This window comes from Magnolia sinica, chromosome 17 (genome assembly GCF_029962835.1).
Source record: "Magnolia sinica isolate HGM2019 chromosome 17, MsV1, whole genome shotgun sequence".
Taxonomy (NCBI): domain Eukaryota; kingdom Viridiplantae; phylum Streptophyta; class Magnoliopsida; order Magnoliales; family Magnoliaceae; genus Magnolia; species Magnolia sinica.
The window spans coordinates 25,104,142-25,130,736 of NC_080589.1; the positions used below are offsets into that span (position 1 = coordinate 25,104,142).

The window sequence follows — 26,595 nt, forward strand, 5'->3', positions numbered from 1 at the left end:
CACACTCATGAGTACCCAGTGTTTAAATTATCGGCGGCAATATTGAATTGTCACCGATATTTTCAGTATCGCTAGCCCATCGATACCGAAAACCAATTTTTTCGTCTTCCTTCTAGATATCACCAAAATGTTGGCGATTTTGTTATTTTTTTCGATATTTTCGAAATATCATCGATAATACACTGTTCACGCCTACCATGGGTGGAAATGTAGCCAACTACCACATTATTTTTCCCTATAAAAGGGCAACATTGCCTACTATTATCAACAACATCATCGTCAAAATCCAACAAGAAAAATTACAAAAAAAAAAAAAAAAAAAAAAAAAAAAAAGAAGAAGAAGAAGAAGAACAAAGAAAATACCAATATTTTTCTCTCGGATATGTTTCAGGAACGAAATTTCAGCTCTTTAGAGGACTTTTGGAAGATAATCTTGTGGATCCACAACTGTTCCTCACAAGGAACATCACGAACCCTAAAAAGTTCGGATTTTTAGACAATAATTCTTCCAACGATTGCTTTTCTGGAAAGAATTGGAGTTACCAACCTCCTAAATTACTTTTAGGGTTACGGAAATTGGGGGTTTTGGAGGAAAAATCGATTAAGGGAGCGGATTATTCGACGAAAAGTAGGGTTTTGTTTCCAGCTTTGTTTCCTAAGAACTTTCTTTTAGGGTTTTTTATTTTTAAGGAGAGGGTTGCAGTTTTAGTCATAAAGGGGAGCGGATTAGGTTATACTCAGACACAAATTGGGTAGGGCGGTCCTGTCAGGGGACTTGTGGGGCCCACCGTGATATATTTATTTTATCCCAACCGTCCATTCATTTTGAAAGAACATTTTAGGGCATGAGCCCAAAAAGGAGGCAAATCGAAGGCTCGAGTGGACAAAACCACAGGAAGCAATAAAGACAATGTCCCCCATCATTGAAACCTTCCTAAGGCCCACTGTGATGTTTATTTGCCATCCAACCTATTCATAAGGTCACATAAACCAGGATGAAGGGAAAACATAAATATCAACTTGATACAAAGCTTCTGTGGCCCTAGGAGGTTTTCAACGATAGGCATTCAATCTCCACTGTTTCTTATGGTGTGGTCAAGGTATTCGTATCAATAACGGTAGCCGTAACGGTCACCACCATTACCAAACTGGTATCGGCCATAATGGCCAATACCCCCGTAATCGTTGAATTTTTTATTTATTTTTTTTGCCCGAAAAATTCTGGAAAAAAAAAATATCTAGAAAATCAAGAATAATGTAAATATTTCAAATATAAATTCATTTTTTTGTTTTGAACATGTTTATGGTAGTGTAACAGTCGACTCTTTGGTGAGAGTGTTGTATCGGGTTGTCTAGTGAATTGTTTAATATGATTATGTCTCTAATGTTTACACATCACAATTAAGCATTAGAACTGGAAATCAGGAAAAGGCATAAATACTATTTTTTCATTTTTTTTGAAAAAAGGGCCCTCAAAGATTCTATTCGCTCAAATCACTTCAATCCACAATTTTAATCTTAAAAGCTATAGTAAGAGTGGTTGAAATCTGTTGTAAAATGATATAGGAGAATTTTTGGAATGATAAAAGTGAAAAGGAGGAGAAATGAATTTAAATAGAAAAAAAAAAAAAGTGATCGTTTTTCAACTGTTACGGGAGTAACGGTCATTATGCCCCGTAACAGCTAATACGGTCTCAAAAAACTAATTGCCCCTTTTCACCCCCGTATCATGTAACAGTCATGGCCGTTACCTATATGTATCAGCCTTTACAGGCGTATCGTAATGGATACGAAACACCTTGGGTGTGGTACACTTCGGCATTCGATTTGCCTAATTTTTCGGCTCATCATCTAAAACTAAGGTGTTCAGTGACGGTATCGGTGGGCGTAACGGTGCCCACCATTACCGATATGGATACGCCCCGTATCGGCCGATACGGGGTGTGTAATGGTGCAATTTTAGTTTTTTTGGTAAAAAAATAATGGAAAAATATCCATTAAATCCGGAATGTTCTAAATATTCCAAATATGCATTCATTTATAATTTGGAACATGTTTATGGTGGTGTAACGGTCCACTCTTTGGTGAGAATGCTATATCGGGTTGTTAGATGGATTTATGAACCTGACAACCTGAAATTAATTACAAACCTTTTATATTTAGTTTTCTAACTATATAATATCTATATAAATTTATTATAATAAATGCAATACCAAAACATCTTATATTTTCAAGTTTTCCTTTTATTTTTAGTGCTAGTGCATTGCATACTTCGTGACTCACATGCATTTTATTTCAATATATAGAGTTTAGGAACTTTTATTTATAGTTTAGGAACTTTTGTCAATTCGGGGCTGGTTTGGGGACCATTTGATGCCCCAAACTAGCCTCAAATTAATGCAATCTATTGGCACTTATCCCACTAATAGATTGGTGGACATTTATTGGACAATGAAAAATGAAAAATATCAAATGGTCCTATTTCAAAAAACAAGTGTCTGCAAACTAATGATGAAAATTGTAGGAGTTATTTAATTTTGGGATTGTGACTTAGCAACAATGGTCCCAAAATTTAATTGGTTAATTTTGGGTTAATATATACGTCGTGTATAAATTTTGAGGGCCATGTACTGGGGTCCACTCGATTATGTATTATATATCCATGTCATCTTTCCATTTTGGAAACTCATTTAAGGGCATTGGAAAAAAATAAGGTAAATCCAGATCTCAGGTGGACCACTAATGGGCCAAGCGGGCCACCTCAATGTATTTGTATATCAATGCCATCAATCTATCTTGCCAACTCATTTTAAGGCATGGTCCAAAAATTCAGGTAGATCTAAATCTTCAGTGGACCACTAGTGAGTATCCCTTTAAAAGTGGGGCCCACATCAAAGCATTTGTTGTATATCCATGTGGTCCATCCTTTTTGCCAACTTATTTTAGGGCATGGTCCAAAAAATGAGGCTGATCCAAATCTTAGGTGAACCACAAAATAAGTATTTAATTCCCACCATTAAAAATTTCTTAAGACATTTTTATTTATTTTTTTTGGATCAAGCTGCTATTTGTGTTCTCCCTTCATCAAGGTCAAAGTCTATGTGACCTTATCAACAGGTTCGATGGCAAATAAACATTATAGTGGACGGCATGGATATACTACACATAAATCAAGGTGGGGCCCACGTAACAAAACAGTGCAAGTGCACTGTGCAGCGTGCACCGCAGAACATGTTAAAAAACGCAGTCCATTCCTTTTTCCAAGACCGAAATGAAAAGAAGAGAGGGAAACCGAAAAGAAAAGAGGGAGTGAGAGAGAGAGAGAGAGAGAGAGAGAGAGAGAGAGAGAGAAGAAGAAGAAGAAGAAGAAGAAGGGCCGCAGCCGTAGCTGTATCAGGGCCGCAGCAGCAGCCCGAGAAGAAGAAGATGAAAAGGAGGGCCGCAGCAGCAGCCACAGCCACATCAGGGCAAGAAGAAGGAGAAGAAGAAAAGAAAGGAAAAAAAAAATGTATGTTTTTTTTTTCTTTTTCTTTTTTTTTTCATTTTTTGTGGGCTGCAACACCTGTTCTGGAAAAAAAAAATGCCCATAACTGACCTGTAATGACCATTACAGGCAAGTAACTGTTTGTTTCGGGGCCGGTACATTTTCTGTTGAAAAGGAGTTAGATAGTACGGCCGATACGTAACTGTTTTCGAACACCTTGTCTAAAACAATTTTTCAAAATGAATGGACAACATGGATAAAACAAATACATCACGGTGGGCCCATACTAGACTGTCTTAGTCGGCTAACACCTTAGTGGGTGTTACCTTTACCGTGCGGGGTCCACCTTAACAATTTTTTTGCATATCCGCACCATCCATCAATTTGTAAAGCTCATTTTATGATGTGATCCGAATTATTAATCAGATCCAAATCTCAAGTGGACGTGGACCACACCACTGGAAACAGCGGTGAATGACCATAAAATTAGTGTTATTTCTCCAACTGTAAAGTTTTGCATCAAGCTGATCTTTGTATTTTCCCTCCATCCAGGTCTGGTTTGCCCTATCAATGGGTTGGATGGCAAAAAAACATTATAGTGGGACCTAGTAAGTTCTTAGCGGTGAGCTTTCAATCACCACTCGTTCTATAGTCCGGTCCATCTTAAGATTTGGATTTGCTTAATGTTTGGGACCACGTCCTAAAATTGGCTGAAAAAACCAATGGACAATGTGGATATACAATAAATCATCAAGGTGGGCCCCATGGTGGGATTGCATACTACCCCCTACAATTACAGGCGCGGATTGTGTATTACCCCTACAATAACGAGCGCGACTTTAGTGGATCTCCGAATCCACCGATGGAATCCTTGACTGTAGGGCCCACTGTGATATATGTGCCTTATATCCACCCCATTCATCCGTTTTGAAAACTCATTTTAGGGCATGATTCCAAAAATGAAGCCAATCAAAATCTCAAGTGGGCCATAATACAGGAAACAGTGATAATTAACCATTAAAAACTCCTCATGGATGACCCACAAAAGTTTTGGATCAAGCTAGTATTTGTGTGGTTTCATCCAGGTCTGTGTGACCTTATCAACATGTTGAATGGTTGGAGGCTGATCCACAAATTGACGAAAGTTTTTGTAAATTTTTAAAAGAAAACCATTTTTAATTAAATATCTAAAAATAATTCAAAATATATTTGTAAAAAAATAAATAAATAAATAAATAAAATAGATTGATCGTCCTTTATTTAGGCCTAATATTTATGCTAACATTCTTTCTATCTAATGTTGTCTTGCAGGTAGAAATTGTCTGACAGCACATACTTTAGGATCCCATACAAAGGAAAATTATGTGTACTTAGTTCTTTGTGATGTTTTAGTTGTGTAATGGTGTCTTTCTTAACATCCCCTGAAGTTCCGTTGAAAATTTTAAGCAATTTCCCAGTGTCTCCCAAAAACAGCAATACATCATGCGATACATGTGAATTTCCCATGTGATACCCCATGTTTCCGTGTTCCGAGGGTACGATACAAGCGCCAATACTGATATTGAAAACATTGTCACCAACAAGATGTCCCGAAATGGTTATGTAATTGTCATAACAATTAACAACCATTACATAATGGTATCTAGGGTACCCATCACATGATATAGGTACATAACGGGTGCCCACCCCCAAAAAAAATAGACTATAACAGGCCATCTTGGAGCCCGTAATAGCCACCCCTTCACGGGTCATAAAAGGGCTAATTTTGTTTAACTGTTTTTTTGTTTTTTGAAGTGGTTCTAAGCCAATTTCGACATACCATGTGCATTCTTTATGGATTAAAACACAAGATGGAAGCGATTTAGATGAATCAAAGCTCCGATGGACCATTTTAGGGAAACTCGAAAAAAGAGGTGGGTCTTCTTTTTTTTTTCCTTATTGGAAACAATTATTTAAGCAATTAGTTTCAAGCTTAAAACACCAAATAAACCATATCTAGCTAGATTCTTCATAGACTTGGGGTTTTTTTTATACGTTTTTATAATTTTTCAATTTTTATAATTTCGTTGTTTTTAACATAAATATCAGCAAAACTTGTTTTTCTATCATATTTTGAGTGTAGGGTTGGAATACATGTATAATGAATAGATCTACAAATGCATTCCTTAGATCACTCTTTCTTATCCCATTTTTTTAAAACTGTTTTCAATTCCTACTGACTTTCAAATGAACTGTGAAGACAAATCACCAAATTTTGTTTTTTATTTAATATTCACTGTAAATGGTTGGAATGCACGTAGGATGATTAAACCTACAAATGCATGCCTTAGATCACTCTTTTTAATGTATTTTTTAATTTTTCAATTTCAAATGAATAGTAACTGTGAAGGAAAAACATTGTTTTGTATCTTTAACACGAGTCTAGATAGTTGAATACATGCAGGATTATTTAATCTACAAATGCATACCTTAAATAATGTATTTTTGTAATTTTTTAATTTTGGATGAATAGTGACTTTTTCTGAAAAATAGTAAAAACTAGTGTTTTTTACAATATCTATATATATATATATTATATATATATATATATATATATATATATATATATATATATATATATATATTGAGTGTAGATGGTCAGAATGCATGTAGAATAATTTAATGTACTTTTTGTAAATTTTTAAAATTTTAATTTCCGATGAATAGTGACAATGAAGAAAAATAACCAAAAAAAAATTTTTTCTTTAATATTGAGAGTGGATGGTTGAAATACATGTAGGATGATTTTATTTACAAATGCATGCTTTATATCACTCTTTTTTATGATCTTTATAATTTTTTAAATTTCGAATGATTAGTGACTGTGAAAAAAAAATGTATTTTATTTTGATCGTGGATGGTAGGAATACATGGAGGATGATTAAAACTACAAATGCATGCCTTAGATCACTCTTTTAAATATAAATTTCAAATTATTTATTTATTTTTTTAACTTCGGATGAATAGGGATTGTTAATAAATGAGCACAAATTGTTTTTCTTTTTTGGTTATCTTGAAGTTGAAACTTAGAATACATGAATAAGTGAGGATGATTATATTTTGGATAAGTGAGGAGATTGATTCTTTTAGATTTTAAACTATAAAGTAATTTGGGAAATGGGGTTGTACTGTTGTAGGCTTGTAGTGATTGGTTAGTCTAGTGACTTGTCAGCTATGAATTGTGGTCCTTGTGGACTAGTGGTGTTGGATTCATTGTGACTTCTAAGCAAGAGAAAATTGGCCACCCAACCAGGAAGTTAGAATATCGAATAGCAGCATTGTGAGAGGATCGACGGTAGGAACTTTGAGAAAGCAACTACCGTGGCAGAGTAGTAACTGGAGGAATCACACGACTCAAACATTTGACACATCAAAAAGGCCAAGTTGTAGGATGCAATAACATACCAAGAGAGGTAATGCCGTAATGCGGATGATACGCAAAGTTTGCAAGAGTCGAAGGGCAAAAAAGCTAGCATGAAGAAGCAGTGGGATGCTCTTGATGTTGCCCGATAGGAGTTTGGTCCTGATCACATGAGTGTTAGTGAGCACGAGAATGATGAGTCCGGTAAGGGTTCAAATCAAAAGGTCACAATGGCTAGGAGAGAGATTGTGCACCACTCGTAAGGATGAAGAGCGTTAACGCATGTTTGGGGGGGAGGGGGTCCATATTGATGTAAAGGGTAGGGGGAGAGAGTGGGAGCCAAAGTGGGGTTGGGAGTGCGACAAGGAGTGGCGTTAGGGGTGGAAGTGGGGTTCTGGTTGGTGGATTATGGCATGCCTTCAGCGGACGAGACACTTCATGAACTAATGATGTGGATGTAGTGGAGCACGAGAGACCCTCATATGATCCGATATTGTTTAAGAAGAAGATAGCAAAATAGAAAAAGATAAAGTGGGGGTGGACAAAAACTACAATTGAGAAGCTTGGTAGCTGCAAAGCTATCTATTCAAATATGGCAACATAACTCCGAATGTTGCCAACTACCCCTACTGGCAAGTTGATGTAGGACGGCCTAATCCAACCTTAAATGAATGTGGTATTTGAAAGGGGCAGATTTATGCAATCTTTAACAACAAATTTAAAAAGATAATAATAATAAATAAATAATCAACCTCATACATCATAAACACAAGAAGGAAATAAGGTGAATACAGCAATGATCATGGCCATCCATCACAAACACGTAGTATTAAACTTTAAAATCTGAATTAAGTCGAATCCGGCTAAAGATAAAACTTTCATCTTGCAATAGGTCCGTCTAAGAATCTAAGTGGATTTTCTAATCCAGAAAATAGGAATTTTTTAGATTGGGAAATCTGAAATTTTCAAAAATAATAATAATAATAATAATAATAATAATAATAATGGTTCTTCAAATCTAAGGCCTTGGGTGATGGGATTTGAATAATGTCAAAATATGTAAATGTGGGATGAAAATCTTCCAAGATCTAATGATTTAGATTTTTTTTAAAAAAAAAACAAAAAAAAAAACAGAGTCAGCTTCTAGATCTAAAGATTTTAGAAGAAAATGACGAAAATAGTACCTTGAAAAACCTGGACAAATAGAAACCTGCTGTAATGAAGAAATCTGATGCAACAAAAGGACAAATTCGAAGTATGGATGTTGGGGGAAGATGGAAATTATCTGATGGTCCAGGATATCCTCTATTTCCTTTTTGGGTGTGTGAAGGTTAGGTATGGGAGATAGAGGCTGAGAAAATGAGTCGGGAAGGATAGGTATGGGAGGTAGAGGCTGGGAAGATGGGTCGGGACAGGTAGGTATGGGAGGTAGAGGCTGGGAACATGGGTCGGGACGAGTAGGTATGGAACGTAGAGGCTGAAAAAATGGGTTAGGAAGGGTAGATATGGGAGGTAGAGGCTGCGAAAATGGGTCGGGACGGGTAGGTATGGGATGTATAGGCTGGAAAAATGGGTTGGGAAGGAGCCATGGTTCAAGGGATAAATATGGGAAATCGGGATGGGTGGGCGAAGGGCCGGACAAAGTATCAATGGTCCCCTGAAAAGTAACTAAATCCTCCACATCGGATGTGAAACTAATGCCCATGGAAGGTGGAAGATTTACCTCGTACACATTGAGACCGTTTCGTTTTATAATTTTGACGGGTCCAGCGCTACAAGCGTGTAACTTACGAATGGCCCTCGAAGGATACTGCTCAGGCCTGATGCAGACCATCACAGAGTCCCCAATATTGAATCCTTTGAAACATTTATACTGGTCTGTAGAAAATGTGCAATGTTCATTATTAGTCATGATCTTCTGCCTGATTTCTTGATGCCATGAATGAATGCGATGCGCAAAAGACTCAGCAGACTCTAACGGCCTATGGGACAGTGACATAGGGACAAGATCAATAAGTTTCCTAGGTTTATAATCAGTAACGACTTCACGAGGACTTAGACCTATGGACCTATCGACAAAATTATTCAACGTAAACTCAGTTGTGGGTATTACGGTGTCCCATGTTCTGGTGTGCTCTATATCCCTCCTAGGGGACTCATCTGGAAGATCATCAAGACAAACATCACGAAACTCATCCACTACCGGAATGACCTCAGTGGGTAACTCTACACTAACATCTGGTGCACTCTCTCCAGTCACAAGGCTGCACATGCTGTACCCCTCGAAATAGTGGTCTTGATGTCCCTCATGGGGTGGGTACACGGGTGCATGCCCATAACTGATTCCTTGGCCAACTCTATTCATTGGTCTATCCTTCAGGCCACCTGCCTAAGATTGGACATCTACCCCAATAGTGGGGTTTGTCCTGGCGATGGTCTTTAGTCGGGCAATGCGTTTATCAAGCTGCTCAAAGCATTGGTCCATTTTCAAGCGCTTAATCATAAACTCCAACTTCTGGGACAACTTGTTTAGTGACTCTTGCAATTGTTCCATGTTTAGTGTAGGGTGCCAACCAAAATTCAGCAATATAGTTGTCAAAATATAAGAGATTTTTTTTTTTAATTTATTTAAAGAATCGACCTAGTTTCTAAAAAACGAAAAAGGAAAGTTTCTAAAGAAACAAATTAGGAAAGCTTCTAAAAAAAAACAAATTAGGAAAAGTTTCTAAAAAAAACAACCTAGTTTCTAAAGAAAAAGAAAAAAGGAAAGTTGCTAAAAATAGAAAATAAGTTAGTTTCTAAAAAAGAAAAAGGAAAGTAAATTAGTTTCTAAAAAAGAAAAAGGAAAAGAAATTAGTTTCTAAAAACAGATTAAGAAAGTTTCTAAAAAATTAGTTTATAAAAAAAACATAAAAGGAAAGTTTCTAAACCTAGAAATAGAAAACTAAGTTAATTTCTAAAATAATTCAAATAAGGGGATAACAAAAAATTTCAGCAGCTTATTTCAGGGTTTATAGACCTCTAAACAGCCATATATGATGAGAATTGATGCGTAATGGACATAAACAACCAAACCCTAAACATGTAATGAATTCCCCTACAAGAACCCTAAGCTTTAATACCAAATTTGATGCAGGAAATGGAAAATTAAATATGATATGCAAGATTTCAGGCTTAGATCCTACCAATTCAGAAACAATCACACAAATTCCACGTCCCACATGAAAATCCAAACATTCAATTAAAAAAAGGGGAATCCATGCGGGTCCAAGCCGACACAGGCTAGGACTGGACCAATAAAAATTATAAACCAAACGATGTCAAAGGAAAATAAAATCAACTACTCATGCATAAAAATCAGTCCCTAATCCAAGGGATTCTCTAATTTCAATTCAAGGAACCCTAAGGTGATAAAAAGAGGCAAATCAATTAGGGACCATGTAATCTAGTATTAGGATTCATGAAAAACGGCTATGGGAGGATAAAAACCTAAGCCAAAAGATGATCCCGCGTGTGGACAGCAACAATGGCCCAGACGGACGTGCGTGTGATCCCAGCCGCATGTGTGTGGGGCCAACTATTCAGAAAAAGGCCACCTTGGCCCTGGTTGGCCAGGGATGGACTCCAAAAGCCTCAAATCTCAGCTCGATCCGATATACGGTTTGTGCGTGGTGCTCCGCCGAAGTTTCAGCTCGCCTGTGGGCCAAAATCTGAAAACCTGTTGTAATGAAGAAATCTGATGCAACAAAAGGACAAATTCAAAGTACAGATGGTGGGGGAAGATGGAAAAAAAGATGATGGAAGATGGGGGAGAATTGGGATCGATGTGGCTTTGCATCACGGTAGTTAGCCCTTCGAAAAGGGAGGGCTTCGCACCCACTTTTGAATTCTTCCACAACTCACGAAGAGAGCAGAAAAATAAAGCAGGAATTTTTTATTAACTTCAATGAATGAAAAGAACTACAAGGGGTGCCTATTTATAGGGAGAACCCTATACCCAAAAACTCGCACCATGTGTCACACCTATTACTTGGCGATGAAGTAAACTAAAATAAAAACCAAACAAGAAAATCTAAAGCATTCACGATGTTCTAAATAATAACAATAAGCAAAACCTAAAATATAAAACCAATCCGACGAGTGGGCCACGATCATGAGATCCCATGGTGGGCTTTTCTTAACTATCGGGCCACTTTTCTGAACCAAAACTTGACTTCTAGCTAGGAGGCCTTCCTTGTACGCCGTCATCGAGCCAGATCGATGGTGGGGTCCTCCTTCTACGTACGTACGTGCATAGGGGGGGGCGGTGTGAGTGCACGTGTGCGCGTGATATCCCCATCATAGATGTTATAATCTTGGCCCTACATTCTTAATTAAAACATGAGTAAAATACTATGACCTATTTCAGTGAGACATACGCAAAGAAAAATTACACCAAAATTCATTCAAAAATAAGATAAAATTCATAACTTTGGTAAATGCCACCAAAAGACCTTCCCAAAAAGTGTATCACATGTGCCACAATACGTGGTCTATTAATGGATTTACGGATTTGGCCAATTTTGAAAGATATTTGGGCCCCTTCCCGCACTCTAATCTATCCCAAAACTCCTCAGCAAGTATATCATCCCAATCCATCAGCATTTGATTGTCCACATCCTCATCAATATCACAATTTTTGTAACTAATCACCTGTTTTTTATTCTTTTAATGAGTATTACAAGGGGTCTAGATCCCTTGGAATGCTGAAACTGCCATCTACAAATGCTATTAACATATAGTGGGGCTAACCTTCTTTTTTTTCCCACTTTTTCAACGGGTAATGTGGGACCCAACTTTCTTCACATAACAGCATTGACCTGGCCCTATTATATGAAACACTCCAATCCATGTGGCATTTTAGAAACTTCAACAGCATCTGACCAAGTCTCACTAGTCTGGAAGCAAATAGAGTGGTTGCCTGGTTGAGTTTATTTTGAACATTTTAGCCTTGGATTGTGGAGTTCTGTTGTCTAAGGATAAGCCAGACAATGAACAAATCAGTCACTCGATTGTAAGAGGTTGAAAGCATCATGGGTCTGCCTGAGATAGTATGGGTCCTGGGTAGAAGCATGGATGAGGCCAGCAGTATAATCAATTCTACTAAGGCAAACTTTATTATTTCTAGCACTTAATGAACAGAATTATTCTAGCTGAAAAGTGGACTCCACAGCTTGTTTCAACTAAAGATCTCCACGCAAACAGTAGAGCTTCTAGTTTGTGTTTCAACAACTAAAATGTACCACTATTACACACACACACCCCATTGCCCAAATCATTGATTACTGTAACAGAATTCACAATCACCACAATTTCAGGTCTGACCTTCGAGAAGGATACTAAAACCAGTTCAAAGTTTCTGTTGAGTAGACTTCAATTTTGCAAAAGAATATAATCTTGAAGAACAAATAAATTATCTACTAATAAAATGCCTACCGGGAAACCGTATTTGAAAAAATTTATACTGAAATTTTGAAAAACTGCCACTCTCAGTAACACATTGGTGTGCCTTACACCAGACTTGCAAATCATTGATTATTGTAACAGAATTCACAATCACCACAATTTCAGGTCTGACCTTCGAGAAGGATACTAAAACCAGTTCAAAGTTTCTGTTGAGTAGACTTCAATTTTGGAAAAGAATATAATCTTGAAGAACAAATAAATTATCTACTGATAAAATGCCTACCGGGAAACCGTATGTGAAAAAATTTATACTGAAATTTCGAAAAACTGCCCCTCTCAGTAACACATTGGTGTGCCTTACACCAGACCTGCAATTAAACAAGTAAATTGGTAAGAATGAGGAAACATATGGTAACCTGAAATTTTGCTCTGCAGGAAGTTAAAAGCTTACAACAAGGGAAAGCATTTAATAAAAGTAGTAAAAGATATAACTGGAAGATTAGCATCTTGCTATCTTTCTGACAAATATCTCCTACAGTTTTGAGTACAAAGATATTTTCCTGGTATTTTCATCAAAAGATTTCTTCATCTTCTTTTTTACAATATCCTGATATTTTAAAGATATTCCAAAACCCTAATGATACTGTGATGTCTAATAATATATCCTGATATTTTAAAGATATTCCAAAACCCTAATGATACTGTGATGTCTAATACTGTCCTCTCTCTCTCTCTCTCTCTCTCTCTCTCTCTCTCTCTCTCTCTCTCTCTCTCTCTCTCTCTCATTAACAAAACAGATTCTCCCAGGGTAGATAGTCATTAACACTCCCCCTCAAGCTAGGGCATGGATGTTATTGATGCCTAGCTTGGAATAAATGCGTGCAAACTGACTGCGGCCAAGAGCTTTGGTGACCACATCAGCAAATTGATTTTGAGACCAAACATACAGAGCAAAAAATTCATCACTAAACACCTTCGCATGTACGAAATGAAAATCAACTTCAAAATACATGGTTTTCTAGTTTTCTCATGATAAATTGGATTGTTTGCAATATACAAGGATACTTGATTATTGCAAAATAACAGCATTTGTGAGCTCACTGCAACAACAACAAACAAACAAACAAAAAATCCTGCAACAGTTTCTTGACCCACACGAGCTCACAAATAGCATGAGCCATTCCCCTACATTCCACTAGCAATTGACCGGGCTACAACAGTGCTTTTTATTCTTCCACATGACCAAATTTCTTCCCACAAGTGTGCAGTACCTGGTAGTACACAGCCTATTTAGTCAGGGAGCCTGCCCAATCTGCATCAAAATACCCTTTAACTTGCAAATGATTATTCCTTTTATATAAAATTCCCTGGCCCAGTGCAACATTTAGATACCTCAAAATCCAAACAACTGCACCCATGTGAGACACTCCAGGAGAACTCATAAACTAACTACACTCATAGCATATGATATATATGGCCTAGTAATGGTTACGTAGATAAGCTTTCCAACCAATCTTATATCACTTCTTGGGTCTTTAACCAGATATATTTAACTGCTAATGAGCTTATGATTCAGATCTATTAGCATATCATCTAGCCTAGCACCAAGAAGACCCATTTCCATTAGTAAATCCAAAACACATTTCCTTTGAGATAGATTAATGTCTTCCTTTGATATAGCAACTTCTAAGGAATTAATCTTAGCAACTACAAAGAAGGTTTCGGTATAGCCGATTTTGAGCGTCTGAGTGTATCCCTTAGCCAATAAGAAAGTCTTCAATCACTCAACTTTGTCATCAGGCTGAAATTTAATGGTACACACCCACAAATAACATAAAGTATGTTTACCAACAAGAAGACTAGTTAGCTCCCAAGTGTCGTTTTGATGAAGTTGGCCATTTCTTCTTCCATAACCTGCTGTCACTCCTTATGTGACAAGGCTTCTTGGTATGACTAAGGAGCAAATGAGATGACAAAGACATTGGAAATCTATAGAAGAAGGAAGACAAACACTATAAAGAAATGAATTTGGAGATAAGGTGGTTGATGCAAGCACTCTTACCTTTCCTCAAAGCAATAGGGAATTCAGACAAATCAGGAAATACAAGTGGAATGATTGGAACAACAGGTTCAGAATATGATAGAGTGGACAGCACATCATAGTTGGCAGCACTATCTCCCCATTTTCGTTGTGAGTAAACTTTGAGTGTAGGCACAGCAGGAATGGATGAACCAATGAGAGGAAGCGATTCGATAGTATCTTCTTCAACAAGAATAAGAACAGGAACTGATGGTGAAACTTCCAAGTCAAGAAATCTACCGTCATTCAAGATGAATCGAGTGGACTCAAAAAAAGTAACATCTGCACAAATAAATTGTCTTCGAAGACAAAGACTCATGGTTCTGAATGACAGTATCGGCCGCCGCATTGGCCCCAAGGCCCAAGGAAAAATGATACAATACGGCATCACGTATCGGAATAGGGGCCGTATCAGCCCGTATCAGCCAGAATTAATTTTTAAGCAAAAAAATATCAGAAAAATAGGAAAAAATGAGAATCTATCATTTTTGTGTTTTGACCATGTATTCAATGGTGTATCAGACCATTCTTTGATGAGAATGTTGTCTGTCGATTTGACTTGTAGAAGGTCAACTAAATGGGCCCTAAATAAACATGATTTGGTGAACTATGGCCCATTATATTGGAATTATAACAAAAAGAAGATGAAAATATAAAAAAGAAAGTGATGGGTAAAATACAACAAAAAGAAGATGAAAATATTAAAAAGAAAGTGAAGGTTTACCCTTCTTTCCAATGTTTCCCATAACGATCCACTTCGCTTCGATTTGTTGAATCTCATTCAAATCATTTGTTTTGATCCCAAAATAGGTCTAGATCTAGCCTAAAATGAGTTTTTAAGATTCTTTCATGGTATAAATGAAAAGAAGAAGAGGAGATACGAGTGAATTTTTTAAAAAATTAAAAAAATTAAAAAAAAAAAATTCAAGTTTGGGGTTTTATGGGTGCATCAGTCGTATCGGCCGATACGAACTGATACGGTCCAACCGATTCTGATACGACCGATACAGCCCCGTATCACGTATCGTATCGAGCCGATATGAATATGACACACCCGTATCAACCGATACAATTCCAATTTTCAGAACCTTGCAAGGATTGTGACACCTGTAACCCCTTTGCGTTCTAGAATGCCCAAGAAAAATACATTTAAAGCTCTAGGATCTAACTTAGCATGGCCCAACTCCTAATGATGAACAAAGCAGACATACCCAAAAGCCTTGGGGGGCAATGAGAACAATGGAACACCCGAAAACAAAACTACCTGAGGTAACTAACCCATTAAGAGAGTAGAGGGAATCTGATTGATCAAATAGTACGTTGTTAAAACTACATTACTCCAAAAACTTTTTAGAACATTCATATAAATCAACAAGGCCCATGTCAACTTCAGCAAATGACGGTTTTTTCCATTCTATGACGCCATTTTATTACGTAGTGTAAGCACACGATGTTTAATATAAAATACCATTTTCAAATAAATACAAGCTAAGAGAATTGGACATTTAGCATTATATGAACGAAACACACACTTTAGAATAAAATTAATTTTGTACTTCCATATGAAATATCTTAAAAATGGAAAACAATTCAAATTTATCTTTAATTAAATAAAGCCACATCATTTTTGAAAAATCATCAATAAAAGTAACAAAATACTTGCACCCTAATAAACTACAAACTCGAATAGGTCCCCAGACATTTGAATGAACCAAAGCAAATGGAACTAGACTGAGCTTTCCCACAAATGGCGGCAAAATGACTCAATGATGCTTAACTCACAATTCGCATTATAAAGCTAACACAGACAATCATGAAGGAATAACACTTCTGAGAATCTTCAAAGACAGGTAACCAAGACAATAATGTCACTGGTAAGGAGAGACGTTGGTTTGCACTAATGCTCAATTTACTTCACGGTCAAGGTAGTAAAGCCTAGCAATTTCATGTCCTCCACCATTCTTCTTCTTCGTCTCTAGATTGTGGAAAATATAGTGTGAAGGATAGAAAGTCACAGAGCAGTTAAGTGATTTTGTGAGTTTACTAACATAAACACTGTTAAAAGAAATTTTAGGTACATAAAGAATAGATGACAATGAAAAAAAAACAGAACTTGGATGAACAATACCAATTCCATGCATTTTGGACTAGGTACCATCTGCCAAAATGACCAATGAACTTAATGACAATGTATCCGTGGAGGAATAGGGACTGGACCCACCTGTAATATGGACAAAGGCCTCATAGTCAATGACCCGTGGAACAAAAACTTGGACCCTGAACAAGTCATACTGAGTTTAAAAATATGGTTGAAAGAGTGGGAGTAGCAGCGGAAATACGCTAATTCAGTAATTCTTCAATAACTTAAGAGTACTCATCTTCGATAAGTGTGACCCTACAAACAGATGTACTTGCCTGCTGAGTTATAGGAGTAGAACCAACAGAATGAGGCCCACTACTCTTTTTAGAATATGATGCCTGATTTGCCAAAGTTGGCTTCCCATGGAGGTCTCATCATTTCTCAATAGTGTGATTTGTAAGCCCACATTAAGTACACTTCCTAAGTCCACGACCCCTTCCTCCACCACCACAATCACCTTAATTACCCTTATCACTTGATTACCTTGGCCACCACAACTACCACCTTTGCCTCATCCAGCAAATGATGCCAAAGAAGAATTATCACTGACTCCACCTGCGGAGCCAAGAGATGCAAGTTGAAGGTGAGCATAAACTTCACTTAGAGATGGAACATCCTTGCCACCCAAGATTTGCACATACATTGGCTCATATTTTGGTTACAAGCCCGATAGGAATTTAGCCACACAAAACTCCTTAGGTTGCTAACATTGTTTCTCCATATAACTAGTAAGTGGCTGATGCACATTCAACTAAACACAAGAGGAGCGATGATCACGAACACAGCATTCAAACTCTCACATGCAGACCATTACAAAGTCCCAGCACACTAAAAATAATAAGAAACCCTAGGTTTCTTATAGAGTTTTCATCACAAGGGAGATATGAAGAGCAAAGAGGAAAAGAAAAAGAAGAATTTATGAGATACAAGAGATGGAAAAGAAGAAAGTGGTGTCAATTAGAATGAAATCTACTCTGATACCATGTAGAGTTATGGAGAAGTTAAAAAATAAAAATAATTTTTTAAAAAAAAAAGGAAAGAGAAAAAGGGATTGAGAAAGAGAATGAAGGGAGAATTAATTAGGACTACACGAATGCGGGATGAGGTTCTCTACTTCTCTAACTTAAGAAAATAACAAATTCAGATTTCAGATTTTGTGTAAAATTCAGCAACCTCATATCAATTCAAACAATAATCAAATAACTATATGTAAAGCCCTAGGCTAACATATGCTCGAAATAGGAACTATTAAAATACTATCACCATAGATCCCAATGGAATTAAGGAATTCCACAATTAACATAGGGTTAGTCTAACAATCAAAAGGAATTATTTGAATCTAAAAGGGATTAACAAAGAATTGGGTTTAAGATGATCTAGGGTTAGGGTTTTGTGAGAAAAGGGGAAAACCTGAAAATTAGGGTTAAGGTTAGGGTTTTGAGAAAAGGGGAAAAGTAATGAATTAGGGTTAGGGTTTTGGTTCAATGATAGGGGAAAAGAGGGGAAACCAAACACATGAAGGGGGGAGGGGGGCTTTAGCACGTGTGGTTGTATGACTGCCTATACGGTCACACGTGTGGTTCGTCCATACTAACGTACGAATGGGCGTTGATGTAGGAAAGCCTAATCCAACCTTAAATGAATGTGGTATTTGAAAGTGGCAGATTGATGCAATCTTTAACAACAAATTTAAAAAAAAATTTTAAAAAAAAAAAGAAAAAAAAAATCAGTTTCATACATCATAAACACAAAAAGGAAATAAGGAGAATAGAGCAATGATCATAGCCATCCATCACAAACACATTGTGTTGAACCTTAAAATCTGAATTTAGTCAAATCCAACGAAAGTCACTTTCGTCTTACAATAGGTCTATCTAACGATCCAAGTGGATTTTCTAATCCAGGAAATAGGAATTTTCTAGATTGGGAAATCTGAAAAATTCAGAAAAAAAAAAAAATTTATGGTTCTTCAAATCGAAGGCCTCGAGTGATTGGATTTGAAGAAGGCCAAGATATGTAAATGTGGGGTTGAAAATCTTTCAAAATATAAAGTTTGGATGGAAAAGAAAATGGATCGGCTTCTAGATCTAGAGAATTTCCAATAAAATGAAGAAAATAGATTTAAAGAAAAAAGTACCTTGAGACAAGAAAGAAAGAGAGAGAAGAAGATGAGAAATCACTTCCCTGTGCCTCACGCCCTCTTCCAATCACTGGATGTCGAAAACGGGATCATCTAGTCTTGAAGAAGCAAAAGCTTTTTTTCTTTTCATAAACATAACATAGCATGCTTTAGGTTTAGGGCAAAACACCCTTATAAATCCATAATTATATGAAATAACCAAAATGCCCCTACAAAAAAAAGTTTCAAAAAAAAAAAAAAAAAGAAATTCGCACAAAATTTGTGCACACACTGTCGCAAAACTCAAATAAATCAAATGTTCATAAACAAAACTCAAATCCAAGATGCCCGATGGGCCCCAATGATAGCGTCGTGAAAGTGGCAGAATGAAGGTAGGCTATGACGATCCAACGGTCCGATCACACCATCTTCGCGATCCAATGGTCCAAATGTCTCCTTCAAGCAACTAAAACATGTCACGAACACATGTATAAAGTCTTTAACCTCTAGAGACCAAACCCATACCCGTCATCTAAGCACATTGACACGGGTAACGCACGCCTCCTGTGTTGATATACTTTGAATGGTATGGTGTCTGCATCAGGCATGTTCCCACACACGCGGGTTAGGTCATGGGAAGTGAGGGTTTAAGGAGAAGTTAGGATGGAGAAAAGATGAGAAAAGGGAAAAGAGAAGATGTAAAGAGTAGGGTTAGAGAGAGATACCTTGTAGAGAAGAGAGAGGAGAAGAAGAAAAGAGCTTAAATTCACACCAAATATAAAACCCTTGGAATTTCACCAAGAAAAGGCCTCACACCAAGGTGTGCCAAAACGGTTACATATCGGCCGTATTGGCCGATACGTAACGGTAACGGTGATGGCCGATACGCATTTCGGGGTCGTATCGGCTGTTATGGTTTTTTGTACCCGTATCGGACGAGACGGGCCCGTTACGAGCGTAACGGACGTTACTGACCCGTAACGGCTAGCCTGTAAAGGTCGAAAAACGGTAACTTTTTTTTTTTGCATTTTACGCTCTGTTTTTGCTGTTTTTTTGAAACTTCTTGCTTCCAAACTGTTTCTCACTCCTTCTACTACTAATTTCGACCAACCTTGGCTGGATATTTGAGGAAAAAACATATTATATTGCGGATTTTATTGAATCAAAGCTCGGTGGGCCATTTTTCAGAAATTTGTCAAAAATAGGTATTTATACTTTTTTTAATATGTTTTGTTGTTTTAATCATGTCATATGATGTGTTAATCATAGTAGAACATGTTAATATGCATTTTAAAGATTTGGGGTGCCATTTAATATTTTTTAATATTTTTTTCTATTTACGCATGAATTTTGACACTTTTTTTTAAATTCGAAAAATCAATTTTTAATGGTTGTTTTGTTGTTTTAATCATGCCACATGATGTGTTAATCATATTAGAACATGTTAATGTGCATTTTACAGATTTGGGGTGCCATTTTATATTTTTTAAATATTTTTTTTCTATTTACGCATGAATTTTGCCCCTTTTTTTTTAAATTCAAAAAATCAATTTTTAATGATTATTTTGTTGTTTTAATCATGCCATATGATGTGTTAATCATAGTAGAACATGTTAATGTGCATTTTACAGATTTGGGGTGTCATTTTATATTTTTTAAATATTTTTTTCTATTTACGCATGAATTTTGGCCATTTTTTTTAAAATTCAAAAAATCAATTTTTAATAGTTGTATTGCTGTTTAATCATGTCATATGATGTGTTAATCATAGTAGAATATGTTAATGTGCATTTTACAGATTTTGGGGGCCATTTTATATATTTTTTATATTTTTTTCTATTTACGCATGAATTTTGGCCATTTTTTTAAATTCGAAAAATCAATTTTTAATGGTTGTTTTGCTATTTTAATCATGCCATATGATGTGTTAATCATAGTAGAACATGTTAATGTGCATTTTACAAATTTGGGGTGTCATTTTATAATTTTTTAATATTTTTCTTCTATTTACGCATTAATTATGACCCTTTTTTTTAAATTCGAAAAATAATTTTTTAACGATTGTTTTACTGTTTTAATCATGCCATGTGATGTGTTAATCATAGTAGAACATGTTAATGTGTATTTTACAGATTTGGGGTGTCATTTTATAATTTTTTTCTATTTTCGAATTAGTGACTTTATGTTTTTATTTGCGTATATTAGACAAGTTTTGCCTTGGAGCTTCTTAGGGTTTAGTTAGAATATAAAATCATCTTTATTAACATAGGTCATACACTCATACTCATATCTAATTATCTAGTATCTACCTAAACCTAAAGAAATGTCTGGGTCTGGCCAACAACAAGTGATGATATTGGATGGCAACATTGTGAGAAGGTTGGTGGTACTAGGCACCAAATGAAGTACAAGTATTGTGATAGACTAGTGACTGGTGGAATTACCGGTCTCAAACAACATTTGGCACATCGAAAGGGTCAAGTTGCACCATGTAGTAGAGTACCGAAAGAGATAATGCTTTTAATGCAAGCTAGTCTGAATGAGTCGAAGGGTAAACGTGCTGCTGTACAAAAGAAGAAAGGTCGATATTTTGGATGCAGCTCGACAGGAAGTGTTTGGTTCTGAATATATGGGCATTCGTGATGAAGATATTATTGATTCTGACGAAGATTCAGATCGAGAATTTACTATAGCTAGGAGATAGAGCTTGCGTCTAGCTCGTGAAGAGGAAGAATGTCGCCGCATGTTTAGCACGCATGGGTCAGTGCGTGATACGGGGGGGGCAGTGGGAGTGAGAGTGGGAGTGCAACTAGAAGTGCAACTGCTTCCGCAAGTGGGGGTGGGGAGGGTAGGTTTAGTGGGTTACGACATATGTTTGGGAGCCGACGACAGACATCTTCACGTGATGCCCCTATACGTTTGGATGAAGAAGTAAATGAGCCTAGGAGACCCTCTATTGATCCAATCCTATTTAGGAAAGAATCAACTAAACAAAAGAAGATAAAACAAATGTGGAGTAGAACTTCCGTTGAGAAATTAGGTAGAGCAGCAGCAAAGTTATTTATACATGCCAACATACCTCCTAACGCAGCCAATTCTCCATATTGGCAGGTGGTAATTGATGCAATAGCAGAAGCACGTGAAGGAATAAAAGCTCCCACGGCTAAGGAGATTAGGGGGAAATGGACAGATGCAGAGTATGCAGATGTAAAAGCATACGTGGCTACCTTTAAACCTGTATGGCAAGCCAGAGGATGCACAATCATGTGTGATGGTTGGACTGGCCCAACCAGACGCAGGAAGATCAACTTCATGGTATACTGCCACTTAGGAACTATATACCACAAGTCAATTGATGCCTCAGAGGCAACAAAAAATTCTACTTATATTAATAGACTAATGGATAAAGTTGTGGACGAGATTGGAGAGGAGAATATAGTGCAGATTGTGACAGATAATGAAGCAACATATAAGCTTGCAGGACATGTTGATGGATAAGATAAAACATCTTTTTTGGTCACCATGTGCTGCCCATTGTATTGATCTTATATTGGAAGATATTGGGAAGAAGAAGAATGCTAAGGAAATGGTCGAAAGGGCAAGGGAAGTGACGACGTTTATTTACAACCATAATCAAGTAGTTGCAATAATGAGAAAGTGCAAGAAAGGACGAGAGTTGTTGAGGCCTGCGGCGACTAGATTCGCAACAAACTTTATAGCATTAGAGAGTTTATTCCAGCATAGGGAAGAGTTGAGTGAGATCTTCGCTTCCCGAGAATAGCTCAACACAAAACATGGGAAGAAGACACCAGGGACACCGGTCGAAGTTGCGAACACCATACGAGACAACAAATATTGGAAGAAGGTCAAGGCGATCCTAAAGGTGATGGAGCCACTAATGAGGGTACTCCGTCTTGTTGAATCCGATGAAGCACCTACCATGGGCTTCCTAAATGATGCCATGGATAAGGCGAAGTTTGCAATTCAACGTGATTGGAGACTTATTGGAAGATGATCGACAAGAAATGGACAAAACAACTCCATCACGATCTTCATGCAGCAAGTTACTACCTAAATCCTAGGTATAGATATGCCCAATCATTTGTTGTGGATGATGAAGTTCGTGTCGGGCTAAAAAATGTGATAAAGAGATTAGAGCCTGACTTAGATCTACAAATAAAGGCATTGAATGAATTAGATACATTTGAAAATCGCTTTGGTAGCTTTGGAGATGCTCTTGCACAGCATGCAGTATCTACATTGCAACCGGCCGAATGGTGGATTAATTTCGGAGAGAATACGAAGGCACTCCAAAAAATTGCAGTAAAAGTTTTGAGCCGGATAACATCTTCCTCTAGCTGCGAAAGGAATTGGAGTTGTTTTGCGCTCATTCATTCAAAAAATAGAAATAGATTGCAGACTAGAACATTAGATAGACTTGTCTTCATGCACTACAATATAAAACTAAGAATGCGACGACATCATAGGAGCATTACAGCTGCTGATGACGGAGACTACTGTCCAATAAACTTGGACAATATTTATGATGAGGATGACCCACTTCTACCTTGGTTGGAAACAAAGGAAAAGCAAATTGAAGAGGATAGTGAAGAATTGGAAATTGATGACACAGAAACATGCCGAGCGCAACAAGAGAGTCGTGCAGATGTGTTGGACCCAGTAAGAGGGGCAGTGTTTATGCCACGCACGGATACGGCTCAAGATCAACAAAAGAGTACGAGCAGTGGTAGCGTGACCGTGTCGGATGATGACGATGACCCCCTGCCCCTGGTGCTGGCACTTCTGGTGTTGCTCAGCGCCCTATACAGCCATCTACAAATCACTATGTCGATAAACATCGACGAGGTGATACACAAGGTCGGACTTATGAGTGTACCGAGTCACGATACAGCCAGCAGGAGATGGGTACATCTAGTGGTGCACCGGGTCCGGGAGGTCCAGAACATCAGCAGGCTCATGGTCTTGGTTATTATGATGGATATTCTTATGGTCAATTGAATTATGATGGTTATACTGAGCCTGTTCCATCACATTCATGTTGGAGTAGCCCTCCCGATCAATATCCATATGATTATAGATTTCCAAATCCAAATCCAAGTTGCTCATCACAGCAGACGCACTCTCAATCTCAAGATTCTCAACAGCCTGAGTATGGGCACCAGTATGGCTATTCGACGAGCACTGGTGGATATCCTTACTCCGGGTCAGAGTCATTACCTAGTCAGGATCAGTCATCCTCTAGTTTCGTTGATCTAATATTTCCTTCTGGCACTGAATATTATTGATATGCAGCACCTACACCTATTGGACAGCCTCAGCCTGATGGTGACGATGACGATGATGTGGAGGTCAAGCAACCACAAAAAAGCAGATTTTCATTTTGGTGGTGACTTGTGATTGTGAGTATATATTTGTGTTAAGTATTTGCAGCAGACAGCTCACAACAGTATTATTGCAAGAAGCCATGCACACACTTGACACTGCTGAACTTGTATTTAAAATAACTCCCCTGACAACCAATCAAATAATCCTTAATCAAGTTGCAGGGGAGTATATCAGACACTACTAATTATTTTTTTTAAATATTCTTGACTTGAGGATGACAGGTCATAGACAGGAATCACACTATCACAGTCACGTGCACAGGTATGTTCGAGAAATTCCTCAAAAATAATTGCAAACACCTAATGTAAGATATTTTCATTTTACATTCATTCTAATATGTCTATCATTGATAGTAGATAGTTAGAAAATTAAATATATGAATTTTGTAGTCAAATTCAAGTTATCTGGTTCATAAATTCATCAGACAGTCCGATACAACTTCTCACCAAAGAGTGGACCGTTACACCACCATAAACATGTTCCAATTTATAAATGAATGCATATTTAGAATGCTTAGAATATTCTGGATTTAATCCATAGGTATCATATTTTTTTGGCCAAAAAAAAAAAAATTTGCGCCATTACGGGCCGTTACGCCCCCGTATCACCGTTACTCCCCCGTATCCGTATCGGTTTTGGAGGACACCGTTACGCCAACCGATACCGATACGGGACACCTTGCCTCACACCTTGAAGATCTCTAAGCACAAGCAAAGAGAGGAGAAAACTCAATGTTTTTATGCTTCCAACCATGCACAATTGGTTGGGGGGGGATGGACGTCCAAGCTTTATAGCCTATTTAGGCTACAAATTACAAAAATGCCCTATCAGTTTTATTTTGTTCCCAACATGTCCTACTCATAAAATAAATGCACAGAAAGCTTTGTAATCTGAAACTAAACATCTAAACGACAAAATAAGATAAAATAAACTAATCCTAAAATAACATAATCTCCTTTGATAAAGATGGCTCACGATCAATGGTCTGATCATGTGCGCCATGTGATCCAATGGTCCGATCGCCGCATCCATCTAATCCAACAATCCAAATATCTCCACCTAGCAACCCACATGCATCTTCCCGATGTGGGGTCTTCCAGATGCTCATGCATGCTATGTGGGGTCTTCAACATGGGTCCTCGCCTGGCCACAGGGAGATTGGGACCTGCCTCCTCCTCTAATATGTGCGTAAAGGTGTGTGTGATGTGATGTCCCCATCATACACGCTCCTACTTTCTCTTTTATACCAAGCCAAAAAAACAAAAAAACAAAAAAACAAATATCCCAAAACTACCCCTCACAATATGACATTTTAATATTAAGTGTACCTAACTGACTAAATAAAGAAAAACAAGGACTAACTCAAGACTGGGTAGGCCATACCACTATATGGCCCTGTATTTCATTCATCCAAGTGGGTTGTACAGTTGTAAGGTCCACATTCATGGTCATTAACATTTATTTATTATGGACAACTCCCCATGTTGGTTTCCAAAAAAAGGTTATAGCATGGGAAATGATAAATATACTCTTATGTTCTTTGTATGTATACCCTTTGTCTATATTTTTATATTAAATGGCACTTTCCCATACTGTTCTAATACCAAAGGTTGGTAAAAGGGGAGTATACATCAAAAGAAGAGGCCGTAGATATCAGTTCCCACAAAAAGGTGGAAGCCTAAAATTCAAGTAAAACACAAACCTGGATAAATCAAGAAAGTAATCTCAAACCAAACTCGATCAGGAGCAGCGACGACAGGGGAATCAAGAGCCAGAGAAAAGTATTCAGAGTGAAGAAGGGAGGTGGAGGAAAGTCAAAGGTAGTCTACAGGTAACCGGTTCATCTATGTTGTTTGGGATTTCAGATTCGAACTACCACCACATTCTCCTAACCAGAGTGACAAGCGATATTAGACAGTGGACAGTGGATAAATGAGGATGCCAGATATTTTTCTTTCATATTGAAGAACGTCTTTATTACACTTTCTGTTAATATTTAAAAGCTTAGATGCTGAGATGGTGGCATCAATTCCACTGATTTGTCCAATCTTTGTGCTGTTTATTCAGAGAAAAGAAAAAACATTGTTCTTTTGAGTAATGCTATTACACAGCTTCTGCACAAAAGTTCTACGCTGCTCCCTCTTAGTACTAGTGGCAAACATTTGTGGTGATTGGGATAAGGCTGGCAGTGGGCCAGATAGCCCACCCAATTGGAGAGGTCCCGCAGATTGGGTCTGGCCTATATGCTTAAGCCCGAAAGGTAACCAAGCCATGTTTCAGTCCACCTCTACACTCATTGGACCACCAACATACATCAGGCTGAAGAGCAGACATTGTAAAAAGACAATTTTCCCTCAATCCTTACCAAAAAATTTATAGTTTAGGGGATTTTTATTTTATTTTTTTTAAAAAAAATTAACTATCATACATCTTTTTTTTTCTTTCTTTTTTTTTTTTTTCAAAATCACTTATATTCATAAGGATGTGGAGCACATCAAAACTGTACAGGGGAAGATTTCGA

The 26,595-nt window shown here is 37.3% G+C and overlaps 1 protein-coding gene across 4 annotated transcripts in view; it reads right to left on the reverse strand.

The window, feature by feature from the left end:
• Positions 1 to 26,595, reverse strand: part of LOC131231798 (piezo-type mechanosensitive ion channel homolog) — a 194,863-nt gene that overhangs the window by 104,005 nt on the left and 64,263 nt on the right. For all 4 annotated transcript variants that reach the window (XM_058228106.1, XM_058228104.1, XM_058228105.1 and 1 more), the window contains exon 8: positions 12,613 to 12,697. In XM_058228106.1, coding sequence (XP_058084089.1) covers positions 12,613 to 12,697 — 85 coding nt within the window. The remainder of the gene's footprint in view (positions 1 to 12,612; positions 12,698 to 26,595) is intronic.